The 23,096-nt window shown below is 38.4% G+C and overlaps 5 protein-coding genes and 1 long non-coding RNA gene across 12 annotated transcripts; 4 read left to right on the top strand and 2 right to left on the bottom strand.

Moving 5' to 3' along the window:
- The first annotated feature begins 10 nt into the window (after window positions 1-10).
- Window positions 11-2,597, top strand: LOC116930146. Its single transcript, XM_032937527.2, is given in 5 exon segments — window positions 11-443; window positions 507-724; window positions 726-1,511; window positions 1,571-1,927; window positions 1,990-2,597. Coding segments are annotated over 5 exon segments (1,872 nt in total). The 5' UTR covers window positions 11-334; the 3' UTR covers window positions 2,392-2,597.
- A 20-nt stretch (window positions 2,598-2,617) lies between these two features.
- Window positions 2,618-3,987, bottom strand: LOC116930154 (carbohydrate sulfotransferase 11). 3 transcript variants are annotated; one of them, XM_032937539.2, is made up of 5 exons: window positions 3,911-3,987; window positions 3,740-3,819; window positions 3,527-3,675; window positions 3,291-3,468; window positions 2,618-3,228 (listed from the first exon to the last, which is right to left on the bottom strand). In XM_032937539.2, the coding sequence occupies exons 2-5, from the start codon at window positions 3,740-3,742 to the stop codon at window positions 2,686-2,688; spliced, it is 873 nt and encodes a 290-aa protein (XP_032793430.1). In that variant the 5' UTR covers window positions 3,743-3,819; window positions 3,911-3,987; the 3' UTR covers window positions 2,618-2,685. The 3 variants fall into 3 exon arrangements, with proteins under 3 accessions (XP_032793430.1, XP_032793431.1, XP_032793429.1); XM_032937540.2 differs by having other exon boundaries at window positions 3,740-3,825; window positions 3,911-3,961; XM_032937538.2 differs by lacking the exon at window positions 3,911-3,987 and having other exon boundaries at window positions 3,740-3,904.
- A 180-nt stretch (window positions 3,988-4,167) lies between these two features.
- Window positions 4,168-6,608, top strand: LOC116930159 (TATA-binding protein-associated factor 2N). 2 transcript variants are annotated; one of them, XM_045179007.1, is made up of 3 exons: window positions 4,168-4,319; window positions 4,742-5,350; window positions 6,102-6,608. In XM_045179007.1, the coding sequence occupies exons 2-3, from the start codon at window positions 4,746-4,748 to the stop codon at window positions 6,292-6,294; spliced, it is 798 nt and encodes a 265-aa protein (XP_045034942.1). In that variant the 5' UTR covers window positions 4,168-4,319; window positions 4,742-4,745; the 3' UTR covers window positions 6,295-6,608. The 2 variants fall into 2 exon arrangements, with proteins under 2 accessions (XP_045034942.1, XP_045034943.1); XM_045179008.1 differs by having other exon boundaries at window positions 4,171-4,322; window positions 4,744-5,350.
- Window position 6,609: 1 nt separating this feature from the next.
- LOC116930145 (centromere/kinetochore protein zw10 homolog) lies at window positions 6,610-9,943 on the bottom strand. Its single transcript, XM_032937525.2, has 6 exons — window positions 9,120-9,943; window positions 8,848-9,050; window positions 8,037-8,791; window positions 7,297-7,982; window positions 6,955-7,235; window positions 6,610-6,897 (listed from the first exon to the last, which is right to left on the bottom strand). The coding sequence occupies exons 1-6, from the start codon at window positions 9,154-9,156 to the stop codon at window positions 6,655-6,657; spliced, it is 2,205 nt and encodes a 734-aa protein (XP_032793416.2). The 5' UTR covers window positions 9,157-9,943; the 3' UTR covers window positions 6,610-6,654.
- A 442-nt stretch (window positions 9,944-10,385) lies between these two features.
- On the top strand, window positions 10,386-13,160 carry LOC116930149 (importin subunit alpha-5). 3 transcript variants are annotated; one of them, XM_032937531.2, is made up of 8 exons: window positions 10,387-10,526; window positions 10,782-10,872; window positions 10,931-11,099; window positions 11,157-11,304; window positions 11,362-11,617; window positions 11,678-12,230; window positions 12,292-12,569; window positions 12,743-13,160. In XM_032937531.2, the coding sequence occupies exons 2-8, from the start codon at window positions 10,810-10,812 to the stop codon at window positions 12,839-12,841; spliced, it is 1,566 nt and encodes a 521-aa protein (XP_032793422.1). In that variant the 5' UTR covers window positions 10,387-10,526; window positions 10,782-10,809; the 3' UTR covers window positions 12,842-13,160. The 3 variants fall into 3 exon arrangements, with proteins under 3 accessions (XP_045034939.1, XP_032793422.1, XP_045034940.1); XM_045179004.1 differs by having other exon boundaries at window positions 10,386-10,526; window positions 11,362-12,230; XM_045179005.1 differs by lacking the exon at window positions 10,387-10,526 and adding an exon at window positions 10,674-10,719 and having other exon boundaries at window positions 11,362-12,230.
- Window positions 13,161-16,432: 3,272 nt separating this feature from the next.
- Window positions 16,433-17,252, top strand: LOC123475859. Of its 2 annotated transcripts, XR_006651371.1 has the most exons (4): window positions 16,438-16,557; window positions 16,612-16,764; window positions 16,966-17,087; window positions 17,192-17,252. It is a non-coding gene; the product is annotated as an uncharacterized LOC123475859 (long non-coding RNA). The 2 variants fall into 2 exon arrangements; XR_006651370.1 differs by lacking the exon at window positions 17,192-17,252 and having other exon boundaries at window positions 16,433-16,557; window positions 16,966-17,024.
- Window positions 17,253-23,096: the final 5,844 nt, after the last annotated feature.

Below are 23,096 nucleotides of genomic sequence, written 5' to 3' on the forward strand. Positions count from 1 at the left end.
AACCAATAATTTTAAAGTTTAAATAAGTAATAAAGGTTACATGAAATAATGAGGCCAACATCTGTCAGCTGATTTCCTTTACGGTCGTCTGTTGTGGAAAGTCGAACAAAATTGTCCCAAAGTTGGATGATATTGAAGAATTATTTGTCAGTATCTTTGAAACGATGACTTTGATAGTGACGAATTTTAATTTTTAAAACTTAATTATTTTATGCTAACAAAATTTCGTTAAATCCTAACGTGTGTGTGTGTGCAAGTTTCGTGACCCATTAATGCAGCCTCACATCACAAAGTGTTATTTCACTTTTTTGCATAACTTTCTGACTAGCTAGCCATGGCATTTCCTTCATATTCCGGTCCATTAAAAAACCCTTTCAATGATATTAGTAATGAAGATGATGAATTTGGTGATTTCACAAGTGCTGTCACATTTCCTGCAATTGGTATAACACTTTACACCCTAAAAACATTTTCATGAGAGTTTAGCATTCCCTTTTTTTTTATAGGAAGTTGCAATGGGGAAGCTGGGTTTCAGGTTTCATTGCCTGTTCAGGTCCATCCCCTCAACAAGATACCATCCAATAGTGTCTTTTTCAATCCGATTCCTGATAGTGACAATGATGATGAATTTGGTGATTTTTGTGGTCCAAGCGTGGACCATACTTTTGAATTATCAATGGTTGTGCCTGTTACACCTGACAGTAGTGTTAGCCTTCCACAAGAAAAATAGTGGTAAAAAATGCCAACCCAATTACGACATAGATCTTGATGAAGATTTAACCGGAGTGTCCCAGTTAACATGGAACAGTCAGAAAGAAGAAGAAAAAGCAGTGGATGATGAAGAAGAATTCACAAACTTTACAAGCGCAGAACCAGTATGCCCATCTCTGGAAGTAAACAGCATCTTCCCACTCAGTCAGCAGATACCTCAACCCATTGTTGAAGAAATCTTTTCAGCGTTGGGGGAGGTCTCGTTAGATTTACCCTCCACTCTACAATCACTGGAACACGTTCCGGACTCCAAGACAGATGATGAATTCGGTGATTTTACACAGGCATCATCAGTTGCCTCAGTTAATGCATCTGCTGTAGAGGATCTTTTCAGTTTAGATGCAGTTCCATCTTTTTCATTGGAGTCTCCTGGCGTTCCGAATCCGGTGAATAGTTTCGATTATTTCGATCAGCAGGAGGAAGAGCAACAACCTCATTTTGCCGCCATTACTGATGTGGTGGAAGCGCCTCAAATCAGCTGGGACGAACCTCTTGAAAAAGTCGATCCCCTTTCGGTTACAGTTGGCTTCGATGAAGACAAGCCAAAGTTATCAGAAGATGTGAAGGTAGCAGAAGAGTTAATACAAGAAGAAGAAGATGATGAATTCGTTTTCCATAAAAATGTGGCAACGATACCCCATGTGGAATTTCCCGATTTTCAAACTGAACCGACCATCGACGCACAGGTCGAGGATGACGGTAACATCGAAGAATTTGGTGACTTTACCGATTTTCAAACGGTAATTAATTTGTGTTTTATTTATTTCAACTGCATTGGTTTAACTTTCAATTAATTAAGGCGACGTCTGAGGCAGTTGCGGCAACTTCAGAAGATGACGAATTTGATGATTTCGAAATAGCTCCCCATCCCTCCACAGAATGTATCCAAGCCCAACCAACCGAGTTGCCCGCGGCGGCAACTACACCTGAAACTCATATCCAAAGGATGTTGACAACCCTTTTTCCTGTCAATAGCCCCTCGTCCACCGAATCAGAGCTTCAACCATCGACCATTCCATTGTCGAATTCTCCTGGTGGTTCTTTGTGGTCTTACGTAAGTCAATTGGACTCTACACCGGCGCTTTCGTTTAGTTGGAAACATTCAGCAGCTCAACAACGTTTCCTTCATTCACTTCGAATCGACAGTGTTCTCCAGGTTTGAACACCTTTTTAAAAAGAAACAAACGACATTACATTTCATTTTTTTGTTGTAAATAGGCAGGGAATGTTGGTGGGTTTCGTTGGAATTCGCCGCCTAGTGTCAATTCTTCTTCTACGTCGATGAGCGAGAGTTTCGCCGAGCCTACAGTTACGCTAGACTTGGATTTCTTTTTAAATCCGAGCACAGCTTCATCAGCCACGAGCAACGCCGTACCTGCAAGTAGCACATTACCCACCAATACGAGCGACAGTATATTGGAGACAATTGAACGCGAATTACTTTCACCTCAAGGTAAAGGACTCCGCAACCAAGTAGTTCCTCCTCCTACTACCCAGTCACCAGCACTACCCGTCCGTCACAATAATAATCAATTGAGTGACATTTTCCAACATTTACATCTACAAGATAATGCAAATCATTCGTCTGTGACTAATCGACAAGTCGATCTACTTCAGTAAGAGAAAATATTTCTACACAGAGAAAAACACAGACACAAATACATTCCTCTTTTTTTTTTGCTTTGTCGTTTTCGTTCGGGATCGAGTCATATCATTTTTTAGACTTTAAGTTTATCCTCACAATGCGTTAGTATGTTTTTAAAAAGTATTTTGAGATGGAGATGGGATATCGTGCAAAAATTTAAATAAAATCTTGTCTCTTTGAACGTGGAATTGTTTTCTGAAGTTGTGTAAAAGATGTTTATTGGTCCTGAACAACATGAAATTCTATTATTGTGCCACATAAATTTTTGATTAAATCGAAAGGTAACCATCAATGCTGTAACCGAACAACTCGAAATCTATTCGGTATTTATCGTGCAGTTTACCAATTGTTTCTCGACTGAGTTGACCGTAATAAGATCGAATTAGTTCTGTTTTAGATCGGCCCACCGATGCCGAATGTTTCCACGACGGTCCACGTTTTTCTCCGATCAAATTGAGCAGTAATTGCACATCCTCTTGCAATGTCTCAAATTGGATGATGACATCGTAATTAATGAGACAAGGCGTGCAAAAGAGATAATATGGAATCCAATGGTCGTCGGCGTAAAGAGTCAAATCTGTGTCGATTAAATAGGAAACAAATTCCGCGAATGTCGGTTCAATCCTCGTTTCGTCCTGATTGTCGGTAGCTTTTCGATATTTGGCCACAATCTTGCGGCCGTATTTCTCGTAAAAGTGAAGTGTGCCGTGCTCCCGACCGATGGTGGAATTCTCCAGTTTGTCTCGGTATGCCGATAAGATTCGCTCAAAAGGATGGCGGACCACCATCCATTTTTTTGCCTCCTTTAGCAACTGTAAATGTTGAAGGGAAATTTTGAATTTTGATGTTAAATACGATTTGACTTAAAGATTACCTCAGCAGCTGCGGGATAATCGATCGAGGGATAATGTTGACGAGCTACTTCACTGATTTGACGATGTCTGGTTTTCATTTCGTATTCGGCGTTGATGTGTTTCATACTCAATAACCAGTGCAGCATTGAAGTGGATGCAGCCTTGTATATTGGGCAGTATACAGTTTTCTTCCTCTGACTGAAAGAGAATTCAGCATTTTATTTAAGCAGCAATTAACCCAAATGAGGAATCTTACAATTGATAATAGAGGACACTATACTGCGGCGCTGGCGGGTGCGGAATGGCATAATCGGCGCTGTTGACTGAATCTGGACGGATTTTGTACTTGGCACAAGTTTCAGCAACCTGTTTCAGCCTCTGGGACATTCTCTGCTCGATTTCCTCCTTCAATAGAATCCCTTTCATTACTTATTCACGCAGGTGGAACAATCTGATATGTATATAGTACCATTGGAATGGAAGAGCCATGGTCAATGGCAAACAATCCATTGGTGATTGTATGTAATGTCTGGATGACAAGTAAGAAAACTATGACAGAAAGAAAAGCGTAAACGATACGAGAAGGTGTTAGTCTCATATTTTAAGACACTGAACTTCGGGCGAGACATTTGACTCTTACCTGCGTGAACTGGTTTTTATCGGCATACATGTGCCCTAATCAGCAACGGTAAACGAAACACACTTTGGCCTCTTTTATTTAGAGAGGTCTGTGCATTTGAATGTCTACCAGCGCCACGGTACATTGAAACTTATCTGTATTACTCCTGTAGATTTGGTAAATTTTTAAAACTTACAAATTAATGTTTTATTACCTTTGATTCAGATTAAATAAAAGTGGAGAAACCCTTTTAATCGGCATTTAGTGTTTGAGTTCAAAATTTTGCCGTCAGAGGTGCTGATATCCCGCCGAGCACGCTGTCTCCGGTTGCAGGCCTTCTTGTAAAGTTTGCCATTATTTTAAGTCTGCTGCGTCGTTTCTATATACCGCGTTTCTTGTGACGATTTGCTGTTTTCCATAGTTCAAAAAAAAGGTAATTTTAATGAATTTGTCTTACTTTTTAAGCTTGCGTATGAGGTTCAATTATTCAGTTAGCCTGGTGTACATTTTTCTCTGTAAAATTTTTATATTTGAAATAGTTTTTTAAGTATTCCTTGTTCTGGCAAACTAGTTGGCTTCTTCTTTTCCCACCAACACCCTAGGGTGGCCATTTTATTGATTTTTTTTGTCAAGGAAAGGCATTTTCGGCACAAAGGGTTGATGCATAAAGATTTCTTTATCATTTTGAAGACCATTCTTTATCTACATCTTACTTGATTCTCAGCTTTAACAACATGCTTCATTCATTCCAGTTCTCATCCAAAATTGTCATCAGTGTATTTAGTTTTCGTCAAACCCTGGAAACGTTTGGTTCATGACTCTTAAACCATTTAAATTTTCCCCCCTAATTATAGAAATGACATCAGACTACGAATCAGACGAGAGAGATGCTGGCGGTGATCGTGGCGGTCGTGCCGTAGCAACGAGCCACCGAGTCTACGTCGGCAGCATTCTAGAAAATGTGAAAAAGGAAGATCTCGAAGTGGAGTTTGGCAAATATGGCAAATTGACAAGTGCCTGGGTGGCATTCAATCCTCCTGGTTTTGCCTTTATCGAATTTGAAGACGAATCAGACGCTCAGGAAGCTGTGGCCAGCATGAACGGAACAGATTTCATGGGCTCTAAGATCCGAGTGGAGATTTCTCCTAATCGCGGCCGTGGCAGAGGACGCGGTGGACGTGGAGGTCGTGGTGGTGATCGTGGAGGCGGATTCCGAGGAGGATTCCGTGGCGGTGACCGTGGTGATCGCGGTGGCAGTCGAGGCTTCGGTGGAAGCCGTGGCGGAAGCTATGGCGATCGTGACGGGGGTGGGTATCGGGGTGGGCGAGGGGGAGGATCCCGAGGGGGTGGAGGCTACGGAGGTTCACGTGGAGGAGGCGGATACGGAGGAGATGGCGGCAACTTCCGCTCGGATCGTTCACGAAGCCGCGGCGAGGATCACCGCAATACATCGCCCTCTAGGTATCCCATTTAAAAACAAACCACGCAAAAAAACAAATGAGAAACGTCTACTGGTCTCGTTGTGAAAAACGCGACTGATGTGACAGTACGAGATAGAATTGTTGTATTTGTCACTACTCCTCTTTACCACCCCACCCTGAAATGACGTACTGATGAAAGCACTATTGCAAACCAAATTTCGCAGCGCTCAGCAATTGACTGACGACGACCTTGCCATCCTACACCGACGTCAACGGTAACTCACAAAGTGCTTCAATCTCTCTTACCTGTGTGTGTGATGCACGCAATCAATTTTTTAAATGGCCAAAAATTCGATTTAAACAAAAAATGAAGTTGATAATATCATAGACCAAAATGTATAAGACACTGGGCCATCTACGTTAGCTCTGAATCTTCGTCGTCAAAGTTCAAAGTAAGTAAAAAATAAAACAAGTACGACCATCATCTTATTAAACAATAGCCCAAGGAAAAATTGTTTTTGTTCCGGAAATGGCGCTCACATCCAATGTTTTGATTAATTCTACGCCCAAAATCAAAAATTGAGCTGTTGCCTATTTCAGGATGAGCATCGACCAACGAGAGTAAATTGTGCTACGTTTAACATGCAAAAAAAAAAAAAGATATTTTCGTATTGAGATGATGACACAAAAGTGTTGAGAAAAAAACAAAATGAAATCAACGGGAAATCCGTCATCTTCCCTCCCCATTCTTTATAACATGATGCTCCAATCGGCTGGCTGATGAACAATAGTCGCAGTTTCGGATCGAGAGACCGCGATGGCAGCAGCAGAGGTGGTGGTGGTGGTCGTGGCAGTCATCAGCCACGCAGCGATCGTGGTGGTTTTGGCGGAGGTGGATACCGCGGGAGCAGCAGTGGTGGAGGTAGCAGCGGAGGATCTTCTCGAGGTGGTTTCCGTGGATCTTCACCTCGTTCTTACAATTGAATGTTTGGCGATGGTTAAAATACTAACGAAAATTATTAACGAAAGACCTAAAGAAAGAATTAAAAGATTCGTCGAAATTGGAAAAACGAATGCTCTTGAATTCTCTCACAGAATATTTCTGCAGACCTTACGGAACTCGGCTGTTTTCAATCTTTTGTTCGCAATTTTTTTTTAGTATTTCTTTTTTTTTCTTCTCATCACGTCATACACATCGTAATTCATTTGAATTATTATTTTCGTTGAAAACAAACGGGCTCTGTTGATGACCATATCAAAGTCTGCAAATGAAATACATTGTAAACTTTTATGGGCCAGTTTGGTAGTAAATTTTTTATTTTTATTTGGCAATTTATGGGTATATTATTTAATGCGGGAGAGTGTAGCGGCACGGTGATCTGTATTTTGGAACAGGGCACGAATCATTTGCTTCACTTCGTCGGCAGCGAAATGGACAGCCAATGGGCCTTTGCCCGACGACCAACGGCCTTCAATGTCCCTCAGTCCAGCTCCTAGCAAATGCTTGAGTTCTTCAAATCTCGACCAAAGGTGAATGTGCTGCATGACAAGAGCCAACATTTCCTTCTTGTCTTCCAAATTCTCAGCCTGCAAGAAAAAAAATGTGTAAAACGGACAAAACGGTAATGTATGAAATTATTTTACGTCAAATGGGCCGAAAAGCAAGGGCAGAGTGTTGATAAAATTTTGGCATTGATCTGTCAACTGCAATGCTGCTGCAGCTGGAATATCCTCCATGGTTGTGATGCGAAGGAGTAACTCTTCCAGCACACTGTTGGATAGAGTACCGATGGCTCTCAAGTACACTTCGTTAGGCAAAACGGGCTGCCAAATCTTTTGCAAATTTCGAAGTTGGTGCAAAACTTGTCGGCCTGCCTTTTCCACGCTGGATGGCAATCGAGATTCACTTTCTAATCGATTGAAACCTGACGGGAAAAAAATGCTTTCAATTTAATCACAATTTCAATCAATCAATTTGAGTTTTACCGGCTTCTTTCAGGATGGCCATCAGTTGATCGCGTTGACTTTTCATGTGTTCCAAAAAGATGTGGGCAGCCAACTGTCGGAATTTTCCTACCAAATCCATTAGAGGCACTCCATTCTGTTGTACCAATTTGATGAGATGTCCAGTGCCTAATGTCAGAATCGAATGGGCCAAGTACATGCCGTTGTTATGCGCCACGGCAGCGTGAAATGGCAATTTGTTTAAGGCGTCGCGATGATATTCAGGCACGACCGACACGTACAACTCGCAAATGGAGCGGACAGTAAACAAGAGGCGGGCAGAACTTCGCTCAGTGGCGCTGCTCGATCCAGCCTCCTGTACCAAATTCGTCAACATTTCAATGAGGTCTTGAGTGGATCGACTGATTTGACAAGGCGGAAAACGGAATGGACTCCATTTGATTTCCATGCCACCTTCGCTCAACATTTTCCATAGATGAGCTGTCTCGGCACTGTTTCTTTCGTTTTCCTCCACCATCGTCTGCTCGACATTGTCCTTTAAAGAAATAGTGTCGTGTAGGTCGAGACACATCAATTGGCGAGCACAGGACAAACTTTCCAAACATTGTTTATCGGCGAAAAAGAGATCCACATTGATAGCGAATTCTTCTATCATTTTTTCCGTGAGAAAACCAATCTCCACCATTTCCTTCTCCAGACGAACAACCCTAGAACACGGAACATTTTAATTCGTTTTACGTTTCAGGTGTTGTTTAACTTACTTCTCTAGCGAAGCGCGGTACTCTGGGCTGGACAGTAATGAACTGCTGGCAGGTAACGTTGATTTCAAGCACGTTTTGACGAATAGCTTAACAAAGTCACCTGCCACTTGTCTGCCAATCAACTGAAGGACCAGGACATCGTTAAGTTTGAATTCCAAGTGCTTGTTCAAGTGCTGAAAAGTCAGGCTTATATTCCCAACAGCCCTTTCTAGTTCTACTAGCTCGGTAATGGGTCGTTGGCCTTCCATTAATTCAAGATTGTCTTCGAATTGGATAACAGTGTCAGCTTTAGTTAGAGGTACGAGGATTTCGTCATACAAACGGGAACTCCATTCACAAAGTGGCCTGTCCAATTGCTCTATAATGGCAAGGCCTTGAAATACATCTTTGAGCTTTTCAGAATTTAGTTTCAGTTGTATAAGTGTATCCTTTTTGGTCCACTGGATTTCGGTGTTCCAACTGTCTTCCAGATGTTTCAAGAGCTTATCTTTATTTTTTTCGATTTCAAACTTGACGCTACGCCAAATGTCAAGCTCGGTATCAATGTGGTCTTCAGCGTCGGCGAGGATCGACTCGGCTTCAGCTATAGCTTCTGCATAAGGAATAATATCTTCTACAGGCATTTTTTTCAATTTCTCTAGAATTGTGTGTAGCTGAGACACTCTTTCCAGAAGCTGTACTTGAAGCTTGGCGGCATTAATCTGACTTCCGATAGAGTTCATTTCATTTGTTGAACTGTCCAGCTGAAACTTGAGCTGTAAACAGAAAAATTGGTTAAAACAGCATATATTTAGAAATGTAGGTAACCCACTTCAGTTTCCGCCTTTTCAACCAACTGCTGGACTTCTTCACTGAGTTTAGATGAGGTTTCAGCTAGTTCTCTGGAGTGAACAAGCAACGGATCAAAATCCTGGTAATGCTGTTCAACAAACTTCGAAACCTGGAATTTTGCATCATCAATTTTGCTCTTCACCTTGTTCAGTTCTGATTGCAAATCCCTTTTCTCCAACTGACCTGTGTTTGGTAAAGGAAAAGAGAATTGTAATATCTTCTAAGCATAATAAATGGGCTTGTCAGTCTCACCTGCTGACATCAAGATTTCCGAAACTAACGATGCCATTTCACCGTTGGAAAGAAGCAGAATTTAGGGTCCGACAAAAAAACTCGGAATATGGTATCAACAAACTTGTTTCATAAATCAATATAATCTGAAAAGTGACAAGCGCCTTCCGGTTAGCAAGTAGCTCCAGTTCTGTTATTATTTCTCTTCCCATTTGATTTGAATATTCGTCTGTGCACAACGCCAGATTTATTTAATGGGTTTACTTGACTCTAGCTAAAGCAGCCATCAGCCGAAAGAGCAAAGAATACTTGTAATTTAACTAATTTAACAGTTAACACTGTTTTTATCGCACCTATAGCTATGTGAAATCAATTGTGCAATAGTCCGTCAATCAATTGACAATTGGTTTAACAATAGACGTTACACGTTACAAGACAAAGACTACCGACAAAGCCAATGAGGGCACATTTTTTGCATGATGGAAATCTCAGATACCATAAAATAATTTAATTGGTTCTAAAGTTGACAACCGATAACGAGATTGGCATACGCTGAAATCAGCAAGTGCTTCAATGTAACAAGCTCTGGTTGGTTCCATTTCGTCGATAAGGATGGTCACAGCGGCCATTGTTGGTCGTGTCATGGTCTAAGAACCCGGGGTTCTTAGACCATGGTCGTGTATCAAAACACGTTATATCATAATTCATAGAAGAAGGTTGTTATTTTAAACGCAGTGGTGAGGCTAGACAAATCTTCTTATAAGGATCTGATTATTTGCTCTTTGATGTTGTTAAGCAACTGTATTCAAACTTGTTTGTCTGTGGCTCTGTTTCAAATCCGGTGGGTAACGGTTCTTGAGACTTTGTGCCCACTACCTACCCAGATTTCACGTGGGTAACGCAATTTCGAGTTCGGTTCCATTACCCGGTTTCAAAAACCCGGATAGCCCCAATCTTTTCCCCGATTACCCGGGGTTTCCCCCCAAATTTAGCCACACGCTTTCAATTTCCACAGCAAGACTGATCAGCCAGGAAGCAATTTTTTTTATTACTCTCCCTCTTTTTTAAACTTGGCGCCATCCAAGCCACATTTTTGAAGATGTCGGTGGGTATACCCAGTTTACCCATCAAATGTGGCCCAGCCTACCCATCTTGGCAAATAGACTACCCGGATCACCCATGGGCGACTATTTTTGGCGACGATCCGTGGATAACCCGGGTTTTCGAGAACCGGGGCTGAACCCACCCACTTGATTCAAAGATTGTTATATCGCGTTGCCAAGTTTATTATTTGCGCATAGATATTTGGCAACGCTAAGCACATTTGAAAATTCCCTCCCCCCTCCATCTCTTCTTAGTCGTCTGGAATTCTTTCAGCGATCAAACGGTCACCGTTCGCCATCTGAAACTTACTCTCTAGTCCCGAAGGTAATATTAAATTTACAGAATTTTCATTTTATATCGCCCAATGTAGTTGGGTAATTTTCGCCATGAGTAATTATCATTAGGTTTGAATATATTAAAATTCCGCATTGAGTCATCACAGCGTTAGTAACTAGTGTGAATTTTCCGGAAGTTTCGCACGTGGCGCGGGAATTTGTTCACTTTTGTACTTCATATCGCGAGACTTTTTTCCCGATTTCACTGTACCTGTGAACTTATGAGTTTTGTTCATTTATTTAGGCAGCTGGCTTGAATTTGTATTGTCAAAATGCCTACTGAAGCAAATCCCAGCCGTTTGAAGGATTTTAAGAACAAAGGAAGAGATGTTGAGGTAATTAGTTAACATGTCATTCCTTATGCTGAATAAAATACTTAACTTCAACCTTAAGGAGATGAGAAGAAGGCGTACTGAAGTAAATGTGGAACTTCGCAAAGCCAAAAAAGAGGATCACTTATTGAAGCGCCGTAACCTTGAAGTTGATGATGAGCCACTCAGCCCTCTCCAGGAACAAAACCGTATGGCTGCAGCCAACATGAGCATTGAGGACATTGTCAATGGTATAGCAAACAGTTCAAAATATTGTGACCATAGATAGTCATTACTGAATGAACTAGGCATCAACAGTGGAGATGAAAATATGGAAATTACCGCAACTCATGCTGCACGTAAAATCCTTAGCAGAGAACGTAATCCTCCCATTGACATCCTCATCAATGCCAATGTTGTTCCAAAGCTTGTGGAGTTCCTTAGCAGAGTCACAAAGTATGTGAGATTCCAGTGCTTGTTTTCTTAATGTAACTATTTTTCTGTGGATTTCAGCCCTGACCTTCAGTTTGAATCTGCATGGGCCCTCACAAACATAGCATCTGGCACCTCAGATCAGACAAAAGCTGTTGTCAGTGCTGGGGCTGTAGCTGGATTTATTTCTTTGTTGGCCTCTCCTCACCCAGTTGTGGCTGAACAAGCAGTATGGGCACTCGGAAATATTGCTGGTGATGGGCCTGAGCTACGAGATCACGTCATTGAGCAAGGAATTATCAAGCCCTTGCTCGGCTTGATAAAACCCGATACTTCGGTAAGCAAAATTAACCAATTGTTGGTGCAGGCAGTTAACGCCTTAGTTCATCTTATACAGGCTACTTTCTTGCGAAACGTCACGTGGACTTTGTCTAACTTGTGTCGCAATAAGAATCCGCCACCAAGTGTCCCTGCAGTTCGACAACTTCTGCCAGCTTTAGCTCACCTGATACACAACACTGACAAAGAGATTCTTGCAGATGCATGTTGGGCTCTTTCATATCTCACTGATGGCCCCAATGAACGTATCCAAGAAGTGGTTGATGCTGGTGTTGTTCCGCGTCTTGTTGCATTATTGGACCACCCTGAAGTTGCTGTCATCACTCCTACCTTGCGTACGATTGGCAACATTGTCACTGGTAGTGATACTCAGACGGATTCAGTTCTCGCGGCTGGCGCCTGTCCGTTGTTGGCCAAATTACTTGAGCATTCCAAGATGAACATAGTTAAGGAGGCAGCTTGGACTGTATCGAATATTGCTGCCGGAAATGCCGTTCAGATTCAAGCGCTCATCACCAATAACGTCATCCGCCCATTGGTTGACGTACTGGGCAAAGGCGACTTTAAATGCCAAAAGGAAGCTGCATGGGCTATCACTAACATCACATTGGGTACTGACTTATCAATATGTTTACCTGTTTGTTGATTTAATTTTTGTATCGATAATTTCAGGTGGCAACGTTGAGCAGATAGCGTTGCTCTGTCAATTTGGAGCTATTGCACCCCTGTGCAGCTTGCTAGAGGCCAAGGAGCCCAAGACAATTCTGGTGGTATTGGATGGCCTAGCCAATATTTTGGCCGCCGCCGAAAAAATGGGTGAATTGGAAAAGGTGTCACTCCATGTTGAAGAGTGTGGTGGCCTTGATCGCGTGGAAGCTTTGCAGAGCCACGACAATGTTGAAATTTATCATAAATCATTGGCTATTCTTGAACAATACTTCTCCACTGAGGTAATTTTTTGTGTCAATTTTTTATTTTATTTTTCAATGATTATCACAACTGTTCACATTCATAGTGCTAGTGCTGAAACCTTTAACCATTTATGAGATTTCATTAACTTCATTCATCCTTACCTTGTGTTACTATGATTTTATCAACATTTTTCGAATTTATTTTCTCGTAGGGCGATGAAGACTCTGAGTTGGCGCCGTCCACGTCACAGGGTGGAAATTTTGAATTCAGCCAGACGTCTCAAGCGCCTGAAGGAGGTTTCTCTTTCTAATTTTGTAATCTACATTCTATCTTTCTGCCTTTACAACGGTAAAAAATATTCTTCAACGCTATCCTAATTATTAGTTTTGGTCTTTCCTTTAAAGTTTTTTTTTCTTACAATTTGTTTTTTAATTGAAGTTGCAATTTGCTTTCATTTCTGCCCATGCACGACCTCTTCTTTCATCTTTTCTATGCGCGATAAACGAGCAATACAAACCAACTCAATTGAGTATATGAGTTGAAAAACTGTTGGTTTTATCAACGTTTCAACAGTCGAAATACCATGTGCGGTCTGTCATTCTTGTATAATAAACCCGGCAACGCAGCCAGCACTTTGCATAATTTTTTATTCAAATCCACAAGTTCTGTTTTATTCTAGCATTTTCCAATGAAACTGAGGTAAGGTAAGCCATATTGTGCACTTGTTTGAATGGTAAGAATTTTGTCTAAACTTAACATTTATTCTACTTTAAATTCAACAATACAAATGTCGGTAATTTCCATTTTTAATTACCATGACATACGCACTGTTTTCATATTTAAATAAGAGGAATTTCTTTTGATTTATGTCTTTTCTATTAGAAATGTGAATAAAGGGTAGTTAAAAGCTACTGATTTCAATAGATACTCTACTGTTGAGTTTTGTAAATTTCTAATTATCTATTTTTGAAGCACAAATGCACAATGTTTCTGCTTGATCGTAGCATGTCATTGTAAATTATGTTCATTGGCTGCATTGTTTTGGATGATTCATTTTTTAAATTTCAGCTTGCAATTGGAATCAGTTGAAGTGCAACCGGAAATCCAACAATAAGACTTTTGTCTTGTTTCACCTAGGTGTAACATTTATAGCTAATGTTAGTGATGAAACTGCATCATTTTGAAATTCACTTTTCCCCATTGGTAAGGTCCCACTTTTTTCTCTACGACTAAATGTTACAGCTGAGAAACAGTTTGTTGTTTTGGTCATTGCATAGCCTTCTATAGAAGACTATGGGTCATTGATTTGTCATGTGTTTGACAACTGCCAGGAATGTGTTAAACCTCTACTTTCTCCCTGTTTTAGGTATGGTATTTTACATCTTTTTTGGGCAATTATTGACTGATCAAGAAACTTTGCAGCTTTATCGTGTTCGCTCTTGAAAGTAATTATTATTTTCAATATACTGTTATAGAGAACCCATTCAGTCCGAAGCGACACTTTCATTCCAGTAGTTTATCAATTTTTTATCGTTACTGAGAACACGCAAGAAGCTAAAAAAAAAAAAAAATGGACGATGGATTCGTTATTTTGTTTTTTTAATTATTATTATTATTTTTTTTTTATTATTCATTTAGAACAGCTTCTCACTGTGAAGTGGAAAATCTACTCAAGTTTTCGTTGAAAAAGAGATGCACCATATAATTCACTTGATTGAAGAAGGTTACACTTCCGGGAAGTGACTTCCCCTGGATGACCAGCCGGAATACTGAAACAATATGATGAATCCATCGTTTCTGCAATTTTCAGTTTTCCTTTTCGCGCTGTGGAAGACGGATGGATAATTTAAGTTCACATTTGCCATACGTGGCCAAGCGAAGAGATGGGGAATTCAGGCAAGATCAAATCATTAGCTTTACTTTATCTCAAAAAATGTAATGAATTGACGAATAGAAGTCTGTCTTCCATTGGAACTTGGATCGCGTTTGTTTGCGCAGACGAATTGACAGGTTGAACATCATCAGTGTCAAAAATTTTTCATATGTTGGAAAGGACTACGTTACACAACTCAGTTACTCGAGTGTGGGTGCGTTTTATCGTCAACTTTTTAGATCAACGCGAACCTAAATTGAGCTCAATCAGTATTTTTTCGTTAACCAATTCGTCACAGTTGAGCTTTATTTCCGTTTTATGGTTAACAAAAAGTTCAACCAAGGTTGTGATCGACCAAATTTTGCGAGCTCAACCACAAAAGTTCAACCACAGTCCAGACTGTGGTTGAACTAAATTCAAGTTGGTTGACCCTCCCACTTTATAACAATTCTTATTTTCTTTAATCTGGCAACCTTTTTTTTGTTCAAGCAATCACAGCAGACGGCTTTCTTTAGATAGGGAGTTAGGGACGTGGCACGTGGGTCGTGGTACACATTTGTAATTTTTTTTTCTATCACAATGAATATAAAGTGTGATGGTGTTTTAAGGCCAAGAGGTAAAATATTAAATAAAAAAATAAAAATATATAAAATAAAAAAATTTAAAATAAAAATATGTTAAACTTTGTAATAATTTCTACATTAACATTTATTACCATTCCAGAAATTTGAGATTAGAGATAAGTAAATAACTACTGAATAGACATTGAAGAAATTGTGACATCTGCATTTTGTTGCTACAAATTTTTTATGTTGACGTTTTACGTCTGCTACTCCACACTAATCAATATATAACAAAATTTTAGCAAATTTCAATTGACTACGTAATACTATTATCAATATTTTAGAAAAATTTACAGACACCGGTTATTTCCTAAAACAACAATTTTTTTTTTATTTCTATCAAATTTACAATTAGCATTTCTGAAAGGGATGGGAAAGGAGGAGGAGCTTTCCACATGTTGAGATCGATTTTCGTTTTATGGTTAACTGCGTAGTTCAACTAAAAAGTTCTACTCAACCAACGTAAAAACCGTTTTATGGTCAACCAAAAAGTTGAGCAGCTCAACTACAAGTTGACGATAAAACGCACCCTGTCTTACTTCGTGTAACGGTGTAGGGCATAAGCCTTTAAATTTCCCGATAGGGATTCTATCAAAACTCGCATTTCCCAACCCCCTGATACAGGCACCCTTACCTTTCTACAACGACCGGTGGATCGACCGACACTTTTTCTGAGACTTTACCCCAGAGATGGTGCTGATGGCGCGGCGATTTCAGGGGTGTCCGCACTAATCTTTCGTTCGTTTTTTTTTTTTAGATGCTGTGCCGCTGAGATTGGTCTCCATTTGTAGAGGAAATAACGCAGCAGCTCCCAGTCGAGTCCCCGTTTTTATCGGCTGAACGACGAAGGAGTGTGGAGCAGTTTAGTCAGCCAACTCGAGTCGATTTCAGGGTCTCGTACGTATCCTTTATACGTTTTCTTATTTTAGATGCTGCGTCGCAAAACTTGACGTCGTGTTGTAGAGGAGATAACGCGGAGATTAACGAAGGGGTCCTGTCAATTATCGGCTCAACAATAAAGGAATGCGGAGCAATCCAAGAGCGACTCGACATTTCTGGAGATTTTTTTTCAAAGAGATGGTGCATCGGTCATGAAGATAGGGAAAAATCAGGCCGCGAAGTTATTTTTCAAGGCGAGGCTTTGTGCGTCGCCCGGCAACGGACAGGTTTTTTCACAGGCCGTGTGAGCTCCATTGTTTCGATCATGGTCGTCTACATAAAAAGGGGCAACTACGGAACGCCGTTTGATCCACTTTTTAATAGTTGTCCGTTTATTTAGCAAATAAATAAACAACTTGTACTGCCATGTAGCGATTTCGATAGACGACGCCTTCAAGGGAGGAGGAGTCTACAATATATTGAATTTATCGATCGATTGTTAGGCCGATTTAGATCAGCATTGTATAGTTAATGAATGACAACTTGACGAGATCTTGACACGCACGTACGTTGGAAGTGTACGCGTGTTTGCACCTCGATGAGCGTTGCACAATAACAAAGCTCCGTTGGTGAGCGTATTGATTAATAAAGGTATTTAAGGCATTATCCAATTAGTCATGCTATAATGTCTCACTTTGTTGGCAGCTAGGTGAAGTACTTGAGTGCCTCAAGGACTTTGTTTTGTTTTAGCAGTATTTTTTCCTTCAACAATTAATCTTGCATCTCCAACCGTGGAATGAGTTACATGTGACTCGAGACAAACAAACAGTGCAATTGCAACAATATAATTAGTCAGCGGTAAACAACACATTCTATCTGAGAATAGTTTAGACTTTTTGAGCGTATCTTTTGTTTATCACATGTTGCATTTTAATTACTGTTATTTTTAAATTTATATCCATGGTTTTTCTTCGACTAGATATAAATTTGCCATATCTTCATGCCAACCACTAGGATTCTGCTTTTGCACACACCTTCATTATTAATGTGTTTCTTCAGGTATGGTCACTATCAGCAGCTTTACACACAGTGTGCATCGTGAATACATCAATCCCAGAGAAAACATTCCAATGGAAAATATTGAGAATTTCTGCCCTTCTATCCTGAACTAAACAATGCTGGTTTGTATAAATAGGCATAAAAAAACCTATCAACAGTATTTTTAGTTTGCAGTTTGCTTTAACATACAACTCTATGGCATGTTGATATTGTCGCGGGTGAAAAGGGAGATTGGTTATCTCTTCACAGAGATGAGTCATCCGCTCCTTGGACAACGCTGCGATCGTGGTGAAGAAATTATCGGGAGAAGTCCGCTCTAAGAAAGATACGCAGATATGCAGTCCAGGAAGGGGAGTAATTCGCGCGACGGTATAAAACGCTGCCCCGAATCTGCGTTAGATGAGTCTCCATCGGGTGAGCTCCCGGAGCTGGGCTCCGTAAGAGGAGTTCTCTGGTTTCCCAAGAGGTCTTCAGACGCTTCTCCAACTTTTGGTAATGGATATCCCTTTTGTTTGAGTTAAACCATTGTTTAGAATTGATGTCATCACTTGTTGTATTCGTTTGTTCTTGTCCAAATACAACTCGTGTGACAATATTAGCTAAATTTTTATTATTTATAGTATTAGACGGTAAAAAAAATTCTTCTCTCGGAAGTTTATGACTTTGGACTTGCTTGAGATGACCCTTGAGCCAAGAAGCTTTTCCTGCTTTGTGTGGACAGGAATATTAGAGGCATTGATGTCTGAAACCAACAAGTGTCTTGCAAAGAAAGTAAAAAGAAACATTGATGTTGGTCATCCTCTGAGTGATGCTGAAGCCTGGTAAAAAGAAAGAAGAGTATGAGTATTAGTGAGTGGTAAAATACATGATTTAGATTCAGAATTGAATGAAAATCACGGAAATCAGGTTTATTTTTCTATTGGTCTAATAGTTTTTCATTTACATTTTAAAAACCATAAATGAAGTTGGTGCGCTAACAGAACTGTTTTCGTTAATTTTTTAAACGGCTAGTCTAAAGAGAAAACCAACGACTAAATCAAAATCAGCGTTCAATTTCGATTATACCGTCTGATTTTTGGAGAATTTCAAGAGATGTCATTTTTGGCCGATTTTGACAAAAGTGGAAAGGCTATACCCTTCCCACTTTTTCATTTTTGACCAAATTTCAAATTTGGCTTAAAATACATGATTTAGATTAAGAATTGAATGAAAATCACGGAAATCCGGTTTATTTTTCTATTGGTCTTATAGTTTTTGATTTAATCCTTAAAAACCCTAAATTAAGTTGTTGCGCTAACAGCACTGTTTCGTTAATTTTTGAAACGGCTGGTTTAACGAGAAAGCCAATAACTAAATCGAAATCAGCGTTCAATTCCGATTATTCCGTGTGATTTTTGGAGAATTTCAAGAGATGTCGTTTTTGGTAGATTTTGACAAAAGTGGGAAGGCTATACCCTTCCCACTTTTTCATTTTTGGCCAAATTTCAAATTTTGCTTAAAATACATGAATTCGAATCAAAATTGAATGAAAATCACGAAAATCAGGTTTATTTTCCTATTGGTCTTATAGTTTTTGATTTAATCCTTAAAAACCCTAAATTAAGTTGTTGCGCTAACAGCACTGTTTCGTTAATTTTTGAAACGGCTGGTTTAACGAGAAACCACCAATAACTAAATCGAAATCAGCGTTCAATTTCGATTATTCCGTGTGATTTAAATGGAGAATTTCAAGAGATGTCGTTTTTGGTAGATTTTGACAAAAGTGGGAAGGCTATACCCTTCCCACTTTTTCATTTTTGGCCAAATTTCAAATTTTGCTTAAAATACATGAATTCGAATCAAAATTGAATGAAAATCACGAAAATCAGGTTTATTTTCCTATTGGTCTTATAGTTTTTGATTTAATCCTTAAAAACCCTAAATTAAGTTGTTGCGCTAACAGCACTGTTTCGTTAATTTTTGAAACGGCTGGTTTAACGAGAAAACCAATCACTAAATCGAAATCAGCGTTCAATTTCGATTATTCCGTGTGATTTTTGGAGAATTTCAAGAGATGTCGTTTTTGGTAGATTTTGGCAAAAGTGGGAAGGCTATAGACCCTTCCCACTTTTTCATTTTTGGCCAAATTTCAAATTTTGCTTAAAATACATGAATTCGAATCAAAATTGAATGAAAATCACGAAAATCAGGTTTATTTTCCTATTGGTCTTATAGTTTTTGATTTAATCCTTAAAAACCCTAAATTAAGTTGTTGCGCTAACAGCACTGTTTCGTTAATTTTTGAAACGGCTGGTTTAACGAGAAAACCAATAACTAAATCGAAATCAGCGTTCAATTCCGATTGTTCCGTGTGATTTTTGGAGAATTTCAAGAGATGTCGTTTTTGGTAGATTTTGACAAAAGTGGGAAGGCTATACCCTTCCCACTTTTTCATTTTTGGCCAAATTTCAAATTTTGCTTAAAATACATGAATTCGAATCAAAATTGAATGAAAATCACGAAAATCAGGTTTATTTTCCTATTGGTCTTATAGTTTTTGATTTAATCCTTAAAAACCCTAAATTAAGTTGTTGCGCTAACAGCACTGTTTCGTTAATTTTTGAAACGGCTGGTTTAACGAGAAAACCAATAACTAAATCGAAATCAGCGTTCAATTTCGATTATTCCGTGTGATTTTTGGAGAATTTCAAGAGATGTCGTTTTTGGTAGATTTTGACAAAAGTGGGAAGGCTATACCCTTCCCACTTTTTCATTTTTGGCCAAATTTCAAATTTTGCTTAAAATACATGAATTCGAATCAAAATTGAATGAAAATCACGAAAATCAGGTTTATTTTCCTATTGGTCTTATAAGTTTTTGATTTAATCCTTAAAAACCCTAAATTAAGTTGTTGCGCTAACAGCACTGTTTCGTTAATTTTTGAAACGGCTGGTTTAACGAGAAAACCAATAACTAAATCGAAATCAGCGTTCAATTCCGATTGTTCCGTGTGATTTTTGGAGAATTTCAAGAGATGTCGTTTTTGGTAGATTTTGACAAAAGTGGGAAGGCTATACCCTTCCCACTTTTTCATTTTTGGCCAAATTTCAAATTTTGCTTAAAATACATGAATTCGAATCAAAATTGAATGAAAATCACGAAAATCAGGTTTATTTTCCTATTGGTCTTATAGTTTTTGATTTAATCCTTAAAAACCCTAAATTAAGTTGTTGCGCTAACAGCACTGTTTCGTTAATTTTTGAAACGGCTGGTTTAACGAGAAAACCAATAACTAAATCGAAATCAGCGTTCAATTTCGATTATTCCGTGTGATTTTTGGAGAATTTCAAGAGATGTCGTTTTTGGTAGATTTTGACAAAAGTGGGAAGGCTATACCCTTCCCACTTTTTCATTTTTGGCCAAATTTCAAATTTTGCTTAAAATACATGAATTCGAATCAAAATTGAATGAAAATCACGAAAATTAGGTTTATTTTCCTATTGGTCTTATAGTTTTTGATTTAATCCTTAAAAACCCTAAATTAAGTTGTTGCGCTAACAGCACTGTTTCGTTAATTTTTGAAACGGCTGGTTTAACGAGAAAACCAATCACTAAATCGAAATCAGCGTTCAATTTCGATTATTCCGTGTGATTTTTGGAGAATTTCAAGAGATGTCGTTTTTGGTAGATTTTGGCAAAAGTGGGAAGGGTATAGCCTTCCCACTTTTTCATTTTTGGCCAAATTTCAAATTTTGCTTAAAATACATGAATTCGAATCAAAATTGAATGAAAATCACGAAAATCAGGTTTATTTTCCTATTGGTCTTATAGTTTTTGATTTAATCCTTAAAAACCCTAAATTAAGTTGTTGCGCTAACAGCACTGTTTCGTTAATTTTTGAAACGGCTGGTTTAACGAGAAAACCAATAACTAAATCGAAATCAGCGTTCAATTTCGATTATTCCGTGTGATTTTTGGAGAATTTCAAGAGATGTCGTTTTTGGTAGATTTTGGCAAAAGTGGGAAGGCTATACCCTTCCCACTTTTTCATTTTTGGCCAAATTTCAAATTTTGCTTAAAATACATGAATTCGAATCAAAATTGAATGAAAATCACGAAAATCAGGTTTATTTTCCTATTGGTCTTATAGTTTTTGATTTAATCCTTAAAAACCCTAAATTAAGTTGTTGCGCTAACAGCACTGTTTCGTTAATTTTTAAAACGGCTGGTTTAACGAGAAAACCAATAACTAAATCGAAATCAGCGTTCAATTTCGATTATTCCGTGTGATTTTTGGAGAATTTCAAGAGATGTCGTTTTTGGTAGATTTTGGCAAAAGTGGGAAGGCTATACCCTTCCCACTTTTTCATTTTTGCCAAATTTCAAATTTTGCTTAAAATACATGAATTCGAATCAAAATTGAATGAAAATCACGAAAATCAGGTTTATTTTCCTATTGGTCTTATAGTTTTTGATTTAATCCTTTAAAAACCCTAAATTAAGTTGTTGCGCTAACAGCACTGTTTCGTTAATTTTTGAAACGGCTGGTTTAACGAGAAAACCAATAACTAAATCGAAATCAGCGTTCAATTTCGATTATTCCGTGTGATTTTTGGAGAATTTCAAGAGATGTCGTTTTTGGTAGATTTTGGCAAAAGTGGGAAGGCTATACCCTTCCCACTTTTTCATTTTTGGCCAAATTTCAAATTTTGCTTAAAATACATGAATTCGAATCAAAATTGAATGAAAATCACGAAAATCAGGTTTATTTTCCTATTGGTCTTATAGTTTTTGATTTAATCCTTAAAAAACCCTAAATTAAGTTGTTGCGCTAACAGCACTGTTTCGTTAATTTTTGAAACGGCTGGTTTAACGAGAAAACCAATAACTAAATCGAAATCAGCGTTCAATTTCGATTATTCCGTGTGATTTTTGGAGAATTTCAAGAGATGTCGTTTTTGGTAGATTTTGACAAAAGTGGGAAGGCTATAGCCTTCCCACTTTTTCATTTTTGGCCAAATTTCAAATTTTGCTTAAAATACATGAATTCGAATCAAAATTGAATGAAAATCACGAAAATCAGGTTTATTTTCCTATTGGTCTTATAGTTTTTGATTTAATCCTTAAAAACCCTAAATTAAGTTGTTGCGCTAACAGCACTGTTTCGTTAATTTTTGAAACGGCTGGTTTAACGAGAAAACCAATAACTAAATCGAAATCAGCGTTCAATTTCGATTATTCCGTGTGATTTTTGGAGAATTTCAAGAGATGTCGTTTTTGGTAGATTTTGACAAAAGTGGGAAGGCTATACCCTTCCCACTTTTTTTCATTTTTGGCCAAATTTCAAATTTTGCTTAAAATACATGAATTCGAATCAAAATTGAATGAAAATCACGAAAATCAGGTTTATTTTCCTATTGGTCTTATAGTTTTTGATTTAATCCTTAAAAACCCTAAATTAAGTTGTTGCGCTAACAGCACTGTTTCGTTAATTTTTGAAACGGCTGGTTTAACGAGAAAACCAATAACTAAATCGAAATCAGCGTTCAATTTCGATTATTCCGTGTGATTTTTGGAGAATTTCAAGAGATGTCGTTTTTGGTAGATTTTGACAAAAGTGGGAAGGCTATACCCTTCCCACTTTTTCATTTTTGGCCAAATTTCAAATTTTGCTTAAAATACATGAATTCGAATCAAAATTGAATGAAAATCACGAAAATCAGGTTTATTTTCCTATTGGTCTTATAGTTTTTGATTTAATCCTTAAAAACCCTAAATTAAGTTGTTGCGCTAACAGCACTGTTTCGTTAATTTTTGAAACGGCTGGTTTAACGAGAAAACCAATAACTAAATCGAAATCAGCGTTCAATTTCGATTATTCCGTGTGATTTTTGGAGAATTTCAAGAGATGTCGTTTTTGGTAGATTTTGACAAAAGTGGGAAGGCTATACCCTTCCCACTTTTTCATTTTTGGCCAAATTTCAAATTTTGCTTAAAATACATGAATTCGAATCAAAATTGAATGAAAATCACGAAAATCAGGTTTATTTTCCTATTGGTCTTATAGTTTTTGATTTAATCCTTAAAAACCCTAAATTAAGTTGTTGCGCTAACAGCACTGTTTCGTTAATTTTTGAAACGGCTGGTTTAAC

Source organism: Daphnia magna, linkage group LG9 (genome assembly GCF_020631705.1).
Source record: "Daphnia magna isolate NIES linkage group LG9, ASM2063170v1.1, whole genome shotgun sequence".
Lineage (NCBI taxonomy): Eukaryota > Metazoa > Arthropoda > Branchiopoda > Diplostraca > Daphniidae > Daphnia > Daphnia magna.

What these genes read in the sequence shown, in the direction of transcription:
- LOC116930159 (XM_045179007.1), top strand. Translation starts at nt 4,746, where the DNA reads ATGACATCAGACTACGAATCAGACGAGAGAGATGCTGGCGGTGATCGT. An exon ending in CGCAATACATCGCCCTCTAG is followed by an intron (nt 5,351 to 6,101) that starts GTATCCCATTTA and finishes GATGAACAATAG; the next exon opens with TCGCAGTTTCGGATCGAGAG.
- LOC116930149 (XM_045179004.1), top strand. Translation starts at nt 10,810, where the DNA reads ATGCCTACTGAAGCAAATCCCAGCCGTTTGAAGGATTTTAAGAACAAA. An exon ending in ACAAAGGAAGAGATGTTGAG is followed by an intron (nt 10,873 to 10,930) that starts GTAATTAGTTAA and finishes TTCAACCTTAAG; the next exon opens with GAGATGAGAAGAAGGCGTAC. An exon ending in TATCACTAACATCACATTGG is followed by an intron (nt 12,231 to 12,291) that starts GTACTGACTTAT and finishes CGATAATTTCAG; the next exon opens with GTGGCAACGTTGAGCAGATA.
- LOC116930154 (XM_032937538.2), bottom strand. Translation starts at nt 3,868, where the DNA reads ATGAGACTAACACCTTCTCGTATCGTTTACGCTTTTCTTTCTGTCATA. An exon ending in ATGGCTCTTCCATTCCAATG is followed by an intron (nt 3,676 to 3,739) that starts GTACTATATACA and finishes ATTCTATTGAAG; the next exon opens with GAGGAAATCGAGCAGAGAAT. An exon ending in AGTGTCCTCTATTATCAATT is followed by an intron (nt 3,469 to 3,526) that starts GTAAGATTCCTC and finishes ATTCTCTTTCAG; the next exon opens with TCAGAGGAAGAAAACTGTAT.
- LOC116930145 (XM_032937525.2), bottom strand. Translation starts at nt 9,156, where the DNA reads ATGGCATCGTTAGTTTCGGAAATCTTGATGTCAGCAG. An exon ending in GGAAATCTTGATGTCAGCAG is followed by an intron (nt 9,051 to 9,119) that starts GTGAGACTGACA and finishes TACCAAACACAG; the next exon opens with GTCAGTTGGAGAAAAGGGAT. An exon ending in TACCGCGCTTCGCTAGAGAA is followed by an intron (nt 7,983 to 8,036) that starts GTAAGTTAAACA and finishes TCCGTGTTCTAG; the next exon opens with GGTTGTTCGTCTGGAGAAGG.